Genomic DNA, 14,776 nt, shown 5'->3' with positions numbered 1-14,776 from the left:
AAACTTTTGAAAACTTGAAGCTTGAAGTACACTTTCTTACGAAGACTCATGAAAATTGTATTTTTTCGAATTCTTTTATCTTACTCTACGATAATTTATGTCGTCCAATATTTTTACAAACTTTGCTATCAACCCCGAGTTTCTCAAATTCTGTACGGTGTCTACAAAGTTCCGAAAGCTTCGTTACTTCTGTAAATTCAGTTGTATACCTATGATTTAAATTTTTTTTTCTCTTTCTTTAAATTACTCGATTCAATCATTACTAATTAACTAAAACCAGCGGGGGACGTTGGCAGGTTAATGAATTTTCGTCCGTGCTACAAGTTTCGAAATGTATCATTACGGATATTACAGTCACCGCGATTTTCCATCTGGATTTCTGAAATACCGCAAAATTTCCGGAAGCTATTCAATTAACGAAGATTATCCAATTAACAAGGATTATTTTCGCACTGCATCCCACCTCGTAGATATGCGTACGTAACACGTATAATAATACACACCCTGCAGGGCTGTATTCATTAAATTCAGTAGCTGTAAATCCACGCTTGGATATTATCACCGCAAGGTATAGTATTTCGCAAACTATTTGACCCGAGGATTATATTAACGCAGGCTCGACGTATATAACTTCGTTCGGATGATGGGTCGCGTGTTTACAAGTGAATACGAACACAATTATCTTCGTCCAGCCTCGCGTGCCACTGGATAATTCCATTTTCAAACCGGCAGATATCCCCGGAGGAGCTTTTCGATATCTTACTTGTCATCCTCGGCCTCTTAAATCTGGAGTTTATTTCCACGTAAATGATTTCTTCCTGAGATAGAATCAGCTGCTCACATCATCTGCTAAATCTTATCTATTTCTTCTCTCCTTCTTTTTCTTATTGCTATTATTCTTATTATTATATCAGAAATATAGTTTCACATGTCAAAAGAAATTCTTCTGAAACTTTGTTGGCAGACCGCGCGATGCTGCGTTTTCTCTCAAAAGTAATCTCCAGATCTGGTCTTCGCCTTGGTGATTATATCCGAGCTACTAAACCGACTGAGGCCTTAAGGCCCGTAATGCTGGAGCTATACGGGGTGTCGGGATTCTGAGGGGGAGAGATTTTTTACACCCTTCTAATTCCCCTCGCCACAATTTGAAATAATCACAAAAGCATCATTACGAACTCCTAATTAATCCCTCGCCCAATTGCGATTACGTGCTTGCCTAAATGCGATCTTGATTTCATTGAGTATTATACGAAAGCCATAAAAAAAGGAAGCAGAAATGGAAAAAAAAAATTATTAACACTCTGCCTATTCGCAGATGCTGTGATTATCAATCGAGCAATTTCACAGCCAGATTATCATTTGTATAGGTATATAGAATTCAAAATGGGTGCAGCGTAACGAGTGCTCGTAACTCTTCAATTGCCAAAATCGTTCCTTCTTTTCATCTAACACGCGAATATCAACGCTCAGCTTCTTGATTGTATATATTTGAGACGAGCTGGATATAGACAAGACTCTGTCGGTAGCTCGGCCGTCTGCGGTCTTCATTACTTCACTTTGAAGCCTGTGAATATACCTACGTAGGTACGTATATCGTTCACACATTCATGCAGGGTATAATGCATAACCACAGATGCCCCCGAGCCGATTCTCCTGCAGAACTTGCATCACGTACTCGTTCTACTTGCCTCCCATCTACTCGGTGTCACGAAACTCACGAATCGGACAAGAATGTTGACGGTAGTTTCAATTTGCTTGATTGCGTATTTTTTAGTTGAATCAAAAATCAAATTTACGGAATTGATAACTGTTTCTATAATTCGTTTAACAATAACCGAAACTGAATAAGCGAGATTAATAGTAAAAAGTAAGGTAAAAGGTGATCAAGAAAAAATTGAGAGATCAGGATAGACGTAAGATCAAAGATTCCTCGAGATTTTTCAATTATTCACACTTCCTTATCATCAAACAAGAACACACAATTTTTAAGCTCTTAATTTGCAGTCTAAAACTGCTGGACGGTCAGTGCAGACTGAAACACAGAGTTCTCAAAGAGTTGTGCGCGAGTGAATCCGTAATCACGATGACCCCGTAGCCCGAGGCTCGACGGTGTTCTGGAAATGTGAAATTTTTACCGAGATCCAGTTCAAGGTGCAGCAAAAGCTGCCTAATTAACCCGGCCCCGAATTTGTAATTACGTACATAATATATATATATACACTCTGTGAACTGAGTATTTTTCCGTTGAATCCGAGTTTCTGACTAGCGAAGAAGGTATACATTCCACAACAATTGCGAAAAAACCTCACAATTTTGATCATCAAAGTTCAAAAATCGTCCATTCATATTTACGTCCACGATCGCATTTTCGTACCATAAAAAACCGCGACGATATGCGTGATACGAGAGCAAAAGTATTATAGGTACCCATACGTTTTATGCGTCTGATCGAGTGTTTACAACCACATCGCGGCCGTTAATTTTGGGATGAAACCGTGAAACGCGTTTAAACGGAAGTCCCGCGTGACCAATAAAGGTACCAAAACCACCGGGAGCTGCAGCAGGCAGTCGAATCCAGCGGTTATGGAAACATTCATACAGAACGCGTAGGGCATGATTTTGTTGCACGGTTCTAGACTTCGTTCAAAATAAAAAACAAAAAAAAAAAAAAAAAACGGTGAAAAACCAAAACCAGAATAATAAATGAGAGCAAAGAGAGGGGGGGGGGGGGGGGTGGCTCTTTTCTCCGAGAGAAGAACACATTTGCAGGGGTGAAACTAGGGTGGGATTCGTAAGCTTAGCTCTGCTGGATTTCAAGAACCAGGCGATGGGCGAAAGAAGTTCCACGCCTCTGATCAGAACCGGTTCGCACCTCGTCGACGTGATACGTTATACGTGGACCGCATTTTCGATGCGGTAGATAGGCGGAGGGATTCAGGGCTTTGGGGCATCGCGAAGTTGGCTGTTAATCGCACGATTTTCTCCCACTCCGTCTTACTCTTGCAATGCTGTGGCTTCGGTACCTTCTATATATCTGCAGGGATCTGGATATTATGAGTTTCTTCGAGAAATATTTTTTCTTATTATCATCTTTAATCTTTTTATTCTCATTCCTGTCTCAGTTGTTTTTCAACTACCGTCAAGTTATCGTGAAATTATAACTTCTGGTCAGGGAGCTGCGTTCGAAAAAAACTCAGCGATTCATCGCGCCAAGTTTAACCCGGAATCAGGCGATCAGGATTCCTCTGCTTCTGCAATTGTTGTATTGCACCGTCTTCGCGCTTTTGATAGAAATCGGTATCGAATCCGCGGCAAATAGTCGTTTAGTTATGAGAGTTCTGAATACAGATTCCTACTACCGATACTTACCGACATCTTATCCAGGCTCTGATCTATCTCCGCGATAACGTTACCGCGATCGGTCCCTGCTCTACCGACCCGAAGTTCAAAATAACGGAGGTTCGAGTCTGGGTCAGACGTCGGTAAGTGTCGGTAGTAGGAATCTGTATTCAGAACTCTCATAGCTTTAATACTGCTAATCAACCGCTGAACACTTACCTACCCGAGTCAGCCTGACGGTGGAATTGAATTTTTGGTTCCAGATAAACATGGAGGCGGTGACATCTACGGACTACAACTCGGCTAACCTGAGCCGAAATTTCAACCAGGTCGGCTTCAACACGTACAACTACTCCCAGTTCGAGCAGAAGATGCGGCCAAAGCAGATCCTCAAGTATGGGGGTGATGAGTACAACGGCAGCTTGGAGTACGCGCACCACTCGCAGAGGAATTCCTCGAAGACGGGGGGGCGGCACGACTCCAGGAACGGCTCGAAGCACCCACCGGAGGGTTTGGCACGTTTCGAAGAGCGATACACCCGGAGCCGTTCACAGCCAGAGAGGCAGCACCAAACGCACAACGAAACGCGCTCGAAATCGCAAGATTCGCGAGAGCTGACCCTCTTCGAGATCCGGAGGCCGCAGCTCGGGGGGCAGCGAGATTTCGGGAGAAACGAGCTGAAGTTCTACGAAATCGACGGCCCGCCGCAACCGCCTCCAGAGAAATTGAGCAAAGAGGGGAGGTCGGCTCAGTCGGAAAAGGGCGATAAACACGGGGGTGAGAAGGAGCATAACACCCCTAAAAACAGCTCGAATGGAGTCACCGATCAAGCCAAGCCTGTTCCTCCCAAATACGATCCAGGACGAAACACCTTTGAATCGCATGTCGATGCCCAGATACCGAATTACAAGAAACCGCAGTCCGTCTCTGTCGTCGAACCCCCTAAGTATCGACCCTATGATCGACCCCCCAGGTACCAGGAAGCTCCTCCCAAGGTTGAACCGCCTCCGAAATATCTTCAGGATCCTCCCAAGTATTCTGAGATCGTCAAGAGGCAGCAGGAGGAATCGAAACGTGCGCAGGTGAGAAATCAGGAACTCTTTTAGGATTTTTTTCTAATTGTAATAGTAACAGATGATTATAAAAATGGGAGAACTTGCGTTAGTACTCAAGGTTGTCTGATCATCTGCAGTGTAACTTTATTCTATGTTATTATCATTACTGTTATGTATTCTTACGGTGGCTAATCGTAAGGTGGTTTCGATTTTCGTTTAACTGTATCTATCTTTCTCATCTTATTTGTTCAATTTTTTTACTGTTTTTGGACACGTCATGCTTTCACCGGAAGTCTGTGGTTCACAAAATAATTGTATGGTGCACCCAGTAATTTTCGACATCGGGTTAACGAGTAGAGAAAATAATAATTTTGCATATTTCATTTTCGCTTTATAGTTCTTATGAGCGTCACCCGCACTTAATTTTTTAACTTTGCTTCAACGAATTTTTTCTCGAGCATGTCTTATGTGGTTTGTAGACATTTTTGAGATTGAAGAGGAAATCCTCTTATACAAGAACCAGCTCACATCGATCTATAGGCTAAAAAAAAAATTAAAATCCTGCTCTCTCACAAAGCCTCTTATGTCAATCTTCGAACCGTAAAGATAAGGAAAATGTATATAAACTACGTGGAGAAAACCATAGATTTTAAGTATTTAAAAAAAAGCCACATTTAATACCAGCTGAGACTTGGTTCTTCAAGTATTTTTTTCACCATCACGGTCGTTTTTGTTCAGAGAAAAAAATCAAAACACAGGTTCTCAATCATACAAGGTGAACTAATTTTGTCTGAAAAATCTGCCAGTAAGAATAAAAATATCCAATTCCATAGGTGAGCTTGTTCTCGTAAGCCTAGCCTCTCTGTTTCCCGCTAGTTAATGTTATCAACGTGTCAGTTTGAGACGGGAATAGATCCACCTCAATAAACAGAGACTAGTCCCGAAAGCAAGACGTATACCACAGTTCCTGCAGACATGCACAGCAGTAGAGCGGTAGTGTTAATTAATTAGTTAATAGAGCTTTGTTAGGTGAAACAGACAAGCTAGAGAGCAATTCAGCCGTCTACCCACGTACCAGATATACATATATAAACATTACGTATGTGTATATAATATATGTGTAAAATATCTATCTCTTGTTCTGAATTTTATAATTAATAACTAAAATTGTAAATTGAAATAATGGTTATCGAGGTACGGTTTACACACTATTCTCATAATTGATGGAATTTTGATTGCTATATAAATTTATGGTGGAGAAGAAGAACCTTTTCAAAATAGAGACATTGTTTTTGTACTAGAATTCTTATCTTACATCATACTCAAAATAATTGCAGTAATAATTGCAGTAATTACTGAAATCAATTTCTCATGAATCGATAGTTTATCAACCGATTTAATTTTCAATGAATTAACAATTTATTCACTGTGGAATTAGAAAGAAACACACTCTGAGTAAATTCATAATATTGAAGGGTGAATATTTCTTCAATTTGAGATTCCGAAAAGCAATATCTTCTTTACAAATTTCATTGCAAGACTCTTCCACATCGAATTTTCATTAAATTTGTCCTGTGTATTGGTTAGTCAATCAGACATCTTTTTTCCGTCACACCGACACATTGATTATGATCAATCATCAATACCAACATTGAACTGACGAATTAAAAAAAAAAAGAAAAATTCGTCCGAATGAATTTCTAAAAAAAAAAAAAACAATATAGTAAAATAATCGATAAAACTATTGATGATTACGATTTTCATAGTCAATATTTTACTGCCATGCATTTTTAGGGAAATTATCGATGCTTATAAATACGTAATAAGCTATTTGACAAATGCGAATCACGCGACTATTCCGTATAAGTTGGTTGGTTGATTTCGACGTTGATATCCTGAATTCTACGAATTTACTACTGCGATTTCGTAGATTCCGTGCCATTTAATCGGCTTGGAGTATTTTCGATCAAAGTTGTGTATAGAATGTAAATATTAAGCCCCTTATCACATTTGTGATACGTAGATTTCGATATTTGGAGGTATACACGTCAACGTCGAAGTCGATCATGCCCCCCCCCCCCCCCCCCCCCCCCCCCCTTAAACCGAAAAGTATGAATTTCCGCCTCGCCAAATCTCTCCACAACGTCGTTAGGCTAATAGAAAATCCGCGGCGGTTAATCCCCGTCGCTAGTCAACACAGCCGTTGTATTCTTACGTTGACGATCGTAGGAGGAAAGGCGACGTCGAATCGGGATCCGAGGAGTGCAGCAGGCGCCGGGATCAGAGGCAGGAGGCGTGCCTCTCCTCGCCAGTGTAACGCCGACCGCGCGCGAAGCAGGACGGGTAGCGTCGCGTCAGCGCCCTTCCCAGAAGCCGAGCGACGTGCGTCCGAGGGTTGAATCGTCTTTGGAAACGGTCAAGTGCAGTGATGACCTCGGGGACCACCAGCACCAGCAGCAGCATCAACAGCCGGTCGACGTGGTGCTCGTGACGGTCCAGGACGCCAAGCCGGAGATGTTGAAGGCCCAGGTGGGCCTCAAGGGGGCGGCGGACTTGGGCCCAGTGGTGAAGTGCGGTGAGAAGTCGAACAATCCTCATGACAAGTCGGTGATCAAGGCCAAACAGGGTGAAGGGGGTGTCAAGTTCTACGGGGAGCTCAAGTCCGGCTACGATTTCAAGTCCTACGGCAGCATCGACAAGCCACCCCCTTCGTCGGCCCACGAAAAGAGCCACGCGAAGAGCCTTCAAGGGTACAACGTCGCTCCCGCGAAACCGGGCGTCGAACCATCGGGCAAAAGTGTTTACAGTGACAAGTACAGTGAGAACGGCTACGATGGTAATAAGCACTTTTATAATCACCGGTCCGCGCACCCCAAACCCAACGTATTTCAGGTTTATCAGGAGACCAAGTACTCATACAACGTCAGCGGGGTTCCGGGTACTCCTGCTCAGGCTAGTGCTGCTGCAGCTTTCTTCGCTAGGTAAGTTACTTTCAAATTTCGTACCATTTTATTATGCGAATAACGTTACTTGCCTTGTCTTCGAACAATTTGTTTAGCTACCACAGCGTCGAGGCTATAGGGTTGGTCGTTACTGTTTCACGGTGTAACAAGTGGTTTTTAACACTGTAATGACTTGTTTAGAAATCACGAGGTTGGATTCGGTAACGTTGATGTAACGAAGTATTGGAGAACAAGTTGAAAATACCGATTTGCAACTGTATTATGACTTCAAAGATTTTGGGGTTTTGGAATTCGATACGGTTTTGGGAATTTCAGACTAACTAACAATAGCGAAGTAACGATTTTTTCTAAGAATGCATCGTCACGTCAATGTTATCATCAGCAACCGCATACGAAATCGATATACTCGAACTCGAACATCTTAAAAAACACAAATATTTCCCATGATTTCCATTTCAATTTACTGGCCCTGTTACATGAATGACTTATATCAAGCAGTATCTGAATAAACAATCAGTTTACTGTTCGAGATCACTTTCTAGTGGTGTATATATATGTACTACTAATTTTTCACGAGACAACATCAGGGCAAAGTTCATTATTGTGTGTTATTATTTTATTATTTGTACAGTCTTAGAATGACTTTCAAGAGGTTGGCTCTTCAGAATATCACTTTATTTTCTTTATCACTATTGTGATGTACGAATTTTGAAACAATTCTAAACAATAACGTTGATACTTCGGCCTTGAAATTTTTCGTAGTAGTCCAATATCGAACTGATCTTGGTGGCATCCATTGGATTTCAATAGTCTCTGAGAATGATCTCGTGTGTTTTTATTTTGAATTTAAAAATCAAACGATCGATAATCTCGTGAAGTCATTAGTCCTCTAAAGGAAGGAGAGTATCGCCATCAGTGTGAAATCGATGATGACTTATTCTCCTCAGTCAAGTAACTATTTCCATTATACCTCGCGTTATAACGACTGAATCACGCTCACCTCCGGCCTCAAATCCTACGAACTTCCGGCATCTTTGACACCGTCGATAAGCACACATTATACTGTACTGATAATCTCTAGTTCAAACGTGCGATCTCATCTCAGTAACCCAGAGTTCGTTTGATTCTTGATCTAAATCTCATCCTTGGCCGCTTTTGCTTTCTAATTATCGCTTCACACCCTCGAACTTTGAATATAATTACTACAAGATCGAGCGATGATCAGTAAATTAGCGTGTGTCGTCGTGCCAATTATTATCAATATTCGTACTGTTAGTAGAATCTTTTAAATCGAAATATCTTCCCTGAAATGATCAGTAAATTAATCCTAAATGAGCGTGGAAAACTTCACCTTTAGAACGTTCGATTGATATGGGATAATGACGATCCTCATCAACGGTGTGAAAAACGTTCTCATCCCGCGTTTAAAGCGTCAAAAAAGTTATCCATCATTTGCAAAATAGATATTGAAAAGCCATGTGGATATGCCTACGAATGCGCAGGCATTGCACGTACGTGAAGAAGGGACAAGTTAATGCTATTAGAGCGTCCGTCGTGCGGTAGGACTTGTTACCAGGCACCCTTTGAGATGTAAAGTATAATAAGAGAGAGAAGATAGAGAGAAAGAGAGAGACGAGATGGGTGGTAGCAGCGGGAGGAAGATGAGGAGGAGGATGAGGCGGAGAGAGAAAAGAGAGAGATGGAGCAACCGGCAGCCGGTTCGTTTTATTTCATTTCATTCCGAGTATTGGCTTAATAACGGGCTTCTCTTTTCGTTTGCCCATCCGTCTACCTGCCTCTGCTTCCTCCGCAGCGCCAACGAACTGCGTAAACAATACCTGTAACGCTGCACCTCCGTTTGTTTCCATCACTGTCCTCGTCCAGATGATGCCCACTCTTGTACATTTTCAAACCCACGGCTCACTGGGCTAATTAAAATTACACAGGAAGTTACGGAATTTCCATCGACTCCAAAGCCTCGGTGTTGGTAGGTAGGTACCTACATACCAATTTGCAATTATGTACGCTGCTTTATTACGCGCCTGCGGTTAATGGTACATACTTGAAGCTTTTGCTCGTCTTGACATCGCCTTGAATAAGGATCTGGTTTTTCTCGCTCCTTCTTTTTTTTAGTACTGTGAAAATTAGATTAATGGATTAACGTCTTAAAATAGCTTCGTGGTGCTAATCACTTTGCCTGATCAATTATAATCTTTAAATCGGAGGTCAGACGATGAGTTTCTCCTGGCGATGACACGACTGAAGGGTGGCTTCGTTCCACCCTTGTGGTTCAAAGTTCGGTTCAATTTGTCTTCGCGCAATATTCGCCCTGTTTATCCATAGCGAAGCGCTACAAGGGTTCATAAATCAAAAATACTTCGACCTAATAACGAGTATATGACGTGGAAATTCTTCGAGGATAGAAAACGTCTCGAGTATTTCAAGGTTGAAATTGAAAAGCAAAATTACAGGACCAAAAAAGCCTGGCTTAAAAACCGCTCCAAAAATCCTTCGACTCGTATTCAATATCCTGTGATTATAGAGAACAAATTTGAGATCTATATACAATTATACACATATTAATCATTTAATAATGCGTTGATCCGGTGAATAGTTTGAATTTCAAATCATTGGCGATAAAATCTGGGAATTTCAAGAACGGTCGTCTGACAGTGAGTTGCTGCAGAACCGGGACTACATTCGGCACGGTCTTCGGTTGTAACTTGACGGTTGCACGAACACGCGACGTTGAATTGTATGCGCAGACGTAACTTAATACGCGACATAAGTAAGCTTGCCGAGTTACGTTATGCCTTCGCAGGATGACTGCTATGACTGTGACGCTGTGCAACACAGATTAAAATGCACATCCGAAGAGGAAGAGAACGAGGATGCAGACGCATAACATATCTACTGTATTCAGCTGAACATGTCTCCTTTGCGAAACGAAGTAATGCAACTGGTGTACTGTGGATTCTGTATTCTCTATGGTACCAGACAAGAAAGGACACGGAACTGCAGTTTCGGCCAGAATTCACAGATCTTGGAGTCTATGTGCGACTCTCGACTACGCTTAACTGCCTGTACATATTCCCTTTGCAAGTTAGTTATACCATCAAAGGGATTTGCATGAATTCATGCCCTCTGGTATAGAATTCATAATCCTACCTTTGACGCGGTTTCAGATCCTCCTTTCAGTGGGAACTGTTCTCCTATCGCAATATCGCACAGTATAAACCATTCGAACTAACCGACCTCAGACCAACCTGCTTTCCTCGCCCAACCATGCACGAATCTAAGCCTAACCCTTCCCATTTCCGCGATATTTATGAGTTCTAAGGGAAGAAGGGAAGAAGGTGTGAAAGAATCGAGGGTTCTACGATAATATCGAGCATCAAAGACTGATTTGTTGAACTGATTATCGAGAACATCCGTCCGAGATTTATGTGAGCCGGTTTAATCGATGCACCAATAATTAGGGGGATTCAATGAATGAAACTGAGCATCTGGACATATTATGATTTCTTCAACTTCACGAAGAAACGAATGAAATGAAAGGCGGCGGTGAACCGAAGGAAGTAGTGGACTTCAATTATGTTTGCTTTTCCGGAAGCTGATTAGCTCCGCAGGTCGAGGAGGAGGAAACGAGATCGTATTCCAAGCTGCTCGCCTTTTTGCACATTGAAATGTCGAGAGCGAGAGCGAGAGATAAATCCTGCATGGCTACTTGCTGAATAATTTCTACAAGCCGTATCGGGTACAGCGGGGTGAGTAATTAGTTTCCTACAATCCCTCGCGCAGGATTCAGGATTTTAACTGTGCCTGATTCCGAGCTTGCAGCTTAAATTTGTCCACTGAAGTTTCAAGTTTTCTGTCCTTATTCGGCACGCAAGGCAACTTTGCTATTTATCGGCTTGCAGGCAGAAACTTATGCTCACCGAATGACGATTCAACGGTAACAACGATTCAGACATGGATTAGCCAGTCGAGGTTTAATTACCAGTATCCGACCGCGAAAACTTTTCAGGGTCAAATTGGTAGACGAGAGAATGAAGTGAAGTGAAGTACAACAGACGTAATTGAAATCCATCGTCAATCGATAATTCGTACTTTAGGGGTTGGTTTTTAGCTGGGGACATTTTTTGCACTTTTATAATGGACAGAGAAATTGAACCTGGGAATTAGGATGAGACTACATATATTTTTAAATGACTGTAAAAACATGGAGAATAATCGGAAAATTCTCTGCCATATAAAAAATTTGAAACGACGCGTGCGTTGTGACGTGAGATTAGGACCGTCAAAATAATCTCGTTGATACAAAGTCTCTCAATTTCTTTCACAACACACTCAGCTTTTTCCTTTGCCTTCTCCATGCAGGTGTAGAATAGACAGATAGTTAGATAGGTGGATAGGCAGATAGTTGGATAGTTAGATGTAGAAGGTAGCCGGAGCCAGCTCGTTAGAGAACTGAAAAATTTATCACGGAATAACGTAGGATTTAATGCAGTAACTTCGAATTATACCCTGAGGGTATTAACGAGCGCGCGCGGCATAAATTTAATTGAACATCGTGATGGAATCCTGCCACATCTTCTTTCGCCTCCTCCTTCATATCCAAACGGCGAGAATCGTCGTTGTCTTTGAGGAAAAACCGGAAGAACGAATTCTACTTTCTTGATGAATTGAAACACAAAAATCTGTGATTCAGAGTCGAGATGAAAGATCAGATTCGTCTTAATTATGCAGTATCTGTACCGGAATCTATTAGTCAAACAAATTTTCCTCCGTTGAAAACGACAAAATACGTGGAAATTTCTCGAGTATCTGTCGAGACTAACTTCCGGCCAGGTTTTGTCTGGGCCATTTCGATAAAATAAAATCTCAAAGTCTAAAGGAAACTCGGCTGAGGAGATGATCATGCTCTCGACACGAGAGACGGAAAGAGACGCTTAGCCGCACTTAAAGCGTGACTTCCGCACTAGAATAGATATAATAACAACAGTAATCAATGGAAGGTCCAGCTGGTGGTTAGAAAATTTCTCACACTGGTAGAATTTTTCACAGTTATTATTTATTTATTTATTTGTTTTTGTTTTTTTTCTTCTAATTTTTTTTACAAATCTTTAAGTTTTCAAATTCTTGTCAAAACTTGACGATTTTGGTCCATCGTGTTTGTTCATCTCGGTAAATCTGAACTGTTTCAATCCTGCATAAATGAAGGTGAATATTTCAACGCCCTCAACACGAGTTTACACGCAGAACAAACTAATCTCTCAATTCTATGCACCTGTTTACGCTTCGCGAAATTGGAAATTGGAGACAGCACGGATTTCCATCCTAATCTTTGTCGAAGTTGGCGTCGCTGCTTTGCTCTTACGTCTCTTATCCACCCATCGGGTAGAAGTAACTCTGAAAATTATGCAGCGAATGCACTCGTGGAAATGGGATCGTAGATATTGGTCTGAGAAATGGGAAAATGCATTTTCTTGTGAATTCTGTGCCTATAATCTTGAAACTTTCTCATAGATAGGGATGACAAATTTCTCCCTTTGTAATTTTGTACTCTTGGACGTTTCGTCTTCTCTATTCCACTGCAGCTTGACAGTCGGCAGATGTCTGTTAATGGAGAATAACCGTCACTCAGACGAGCGAATGGAGGGACGACGGGGAAAAGAGGAAGAAATCGTTTAAAAGCATCTTTGACTAATAGACATACCTGAGAGTAGGTTCAGTAGGTACGCTTGAGTCTTCTAAATATTCATAAGCATCCGAGCGAGAAAAATGACAGGTCCGAAATATAGTGAACCACATACGCCTTGATATTCTATGTTTTAGAATATTGAAAACATTCATCCGCACGGTAACCGTCATCATTATAATACATATTTATAGACGTATGTATACGTATTCGTGGCAGCTTTTTATTCCATCGTTTGACGATTTGAATAACGACGCTTTGAATGATAAATCCTGGCCCCTTTTTCCCTGCTCAATATGTATTCGAAAAAGGGTGAAAATCGATCGTTTTTAACATCTGTCAGTCGAGTTTTAACGCGGAATATTGTCGAGATAAAATTTTCATATCGCTAAGAACAATGTTTTTTTTCTTCGAATTGTTGGTTTTTCGGTGCACCGTTTTTGCTCCAAAATATCATAGACATCACAACGTGCTCGCACGAGGGGAGAAAGTTTGAAACGAGTTTCTTGTACGGCGGAGTTCCTTCGGTGGCGTCGCTCAAATTTGTTTAATGGTCTTTGCCCGAGTATGATTTACTGTAATCACCTCACTCCTCAATTACGTCTTCTCATATCTTCGTTGTTTTGTAATTATTATTGCGGCAAAAAGGCAACACAGGTTCATTTTTTTCTTACGAAAATCGATATTGAGAGTCGATCAACCCACGTCACTCTGAAAAATATAGTCTTAAAAAATGAAGAATTGAAACATTCATTTTTGCTGTCTTTTCGGAATTTATGTAGAAATAACTTCACGCATGAGTAAAGTTTCGATCGGAAAATATTTAAGTAATAAATTTGCTATAATAAAGATTCGACTGTTCCATTTGTGGAGTAAGTTTTTGGATAATTGAGATTATTGTAATTGGGAAACTTGGTTGGACAAAGATTGATAATTTCTATTAATTCTATTACAAGATGGTCGTACATTCAATATTAATAAAAACAGTGTATTTATGATCTATAAAGATATCTCGTAACATATAAAAATTCGAAAATTTTGATTGCGTATTGTAATACCATCCAACATCGTGATGAATAAATAAATATTCTATCCGGCTGTGTAATTAATTTCATCATATTTTATTTTCCCATTTTTGAAGAGTTCTTCGTAGCTTGCAGATATGCAAATAATTTATCAGGCTAAAGTTTAATTGGAAAAAGTGGTTATTTCGCGACCTTTGGATTACTTGAAATTCAGTAAACCGTTAATTCAACTTCTTCAGGCATTCTGAATGTGCAAAAAAAAAAAAAAAAAAAAAAAAAAATACTAGTTTTTGTTACTAACTTCAGCCTAGTATCAATTCGACAAACACTAAACTCACGACTTTGAGACCCTCGTGATTCAAGGCGACTGATTTTTATGGCCTGAAAATTAAGGGCGCAGTATTATCGGGGCACAAGGAGGGCCCGAGGAGTCATCCCGACAAATGGGCCAGAGCAGGGCGCCGAGCTCCCACGACCCCCTAATTCCTAGGTCAGTGGATTCGAGGCTCCAGGAGTGCCGGAGTCGCTCAACAGGTAGCGGCGCGCGCTCCGTGTCTCAACCCTCTCCATTATATTCATATCATGTAAATGCGGCAGCCCCGTGCATTCGCCCCCATCGCCTGCCCAGTTCACAGTCAGATTTAATACGCCATGAATGCGCTAGGTGGCTGCAGGCTGCAAGGGTGCGGGATC

General features: G+C 41.2%; 1 protein-coding gene across 1 annotated transcript in view; it reads left to right on the top strand.

Annotated features, from left to right (window-relative positions):
- The window catches only part of LOC124407147, a 291,004-nt gene that overhangs the window by 101,601 nt on the left and 174,627 nt on the right, over window positions 1-14,776 (top strand). Inside the window, exons 5-6 of the mRNA XM_046883000.1 lie at window positions 3,603-4,421; window positions 6,624-7,375. Of these exons, the coding sequence (XP_046738956.1) occupies window positions 3,603-4,421; window positions 6,624-7,375 (1,571 nt within the window). The remainder of the gene's footprint in view (window positions 1-3,602; window positions 4,422-6,623; window positions 7,376-14,776) is intronic.

Source organism: Diprion similis, chromosome 6 (genome assembly GCF_021155765.1).
Source record: "Diprion similis isolate iyDipSimi1 chromosome 6, iyDipSimi1.1, whole genome shotgun sequence".
Lineage (NCBI taxonomy): Eukaryota > Metazoa > Arthropoda > Insecta > Hymenoptera > Diprionidae > Diprion > Diprion similis.
Note: the sequence above shows the minus strand (reverse complement) of the source record. Positions and strands in the feature narration are given on the sequence as shown.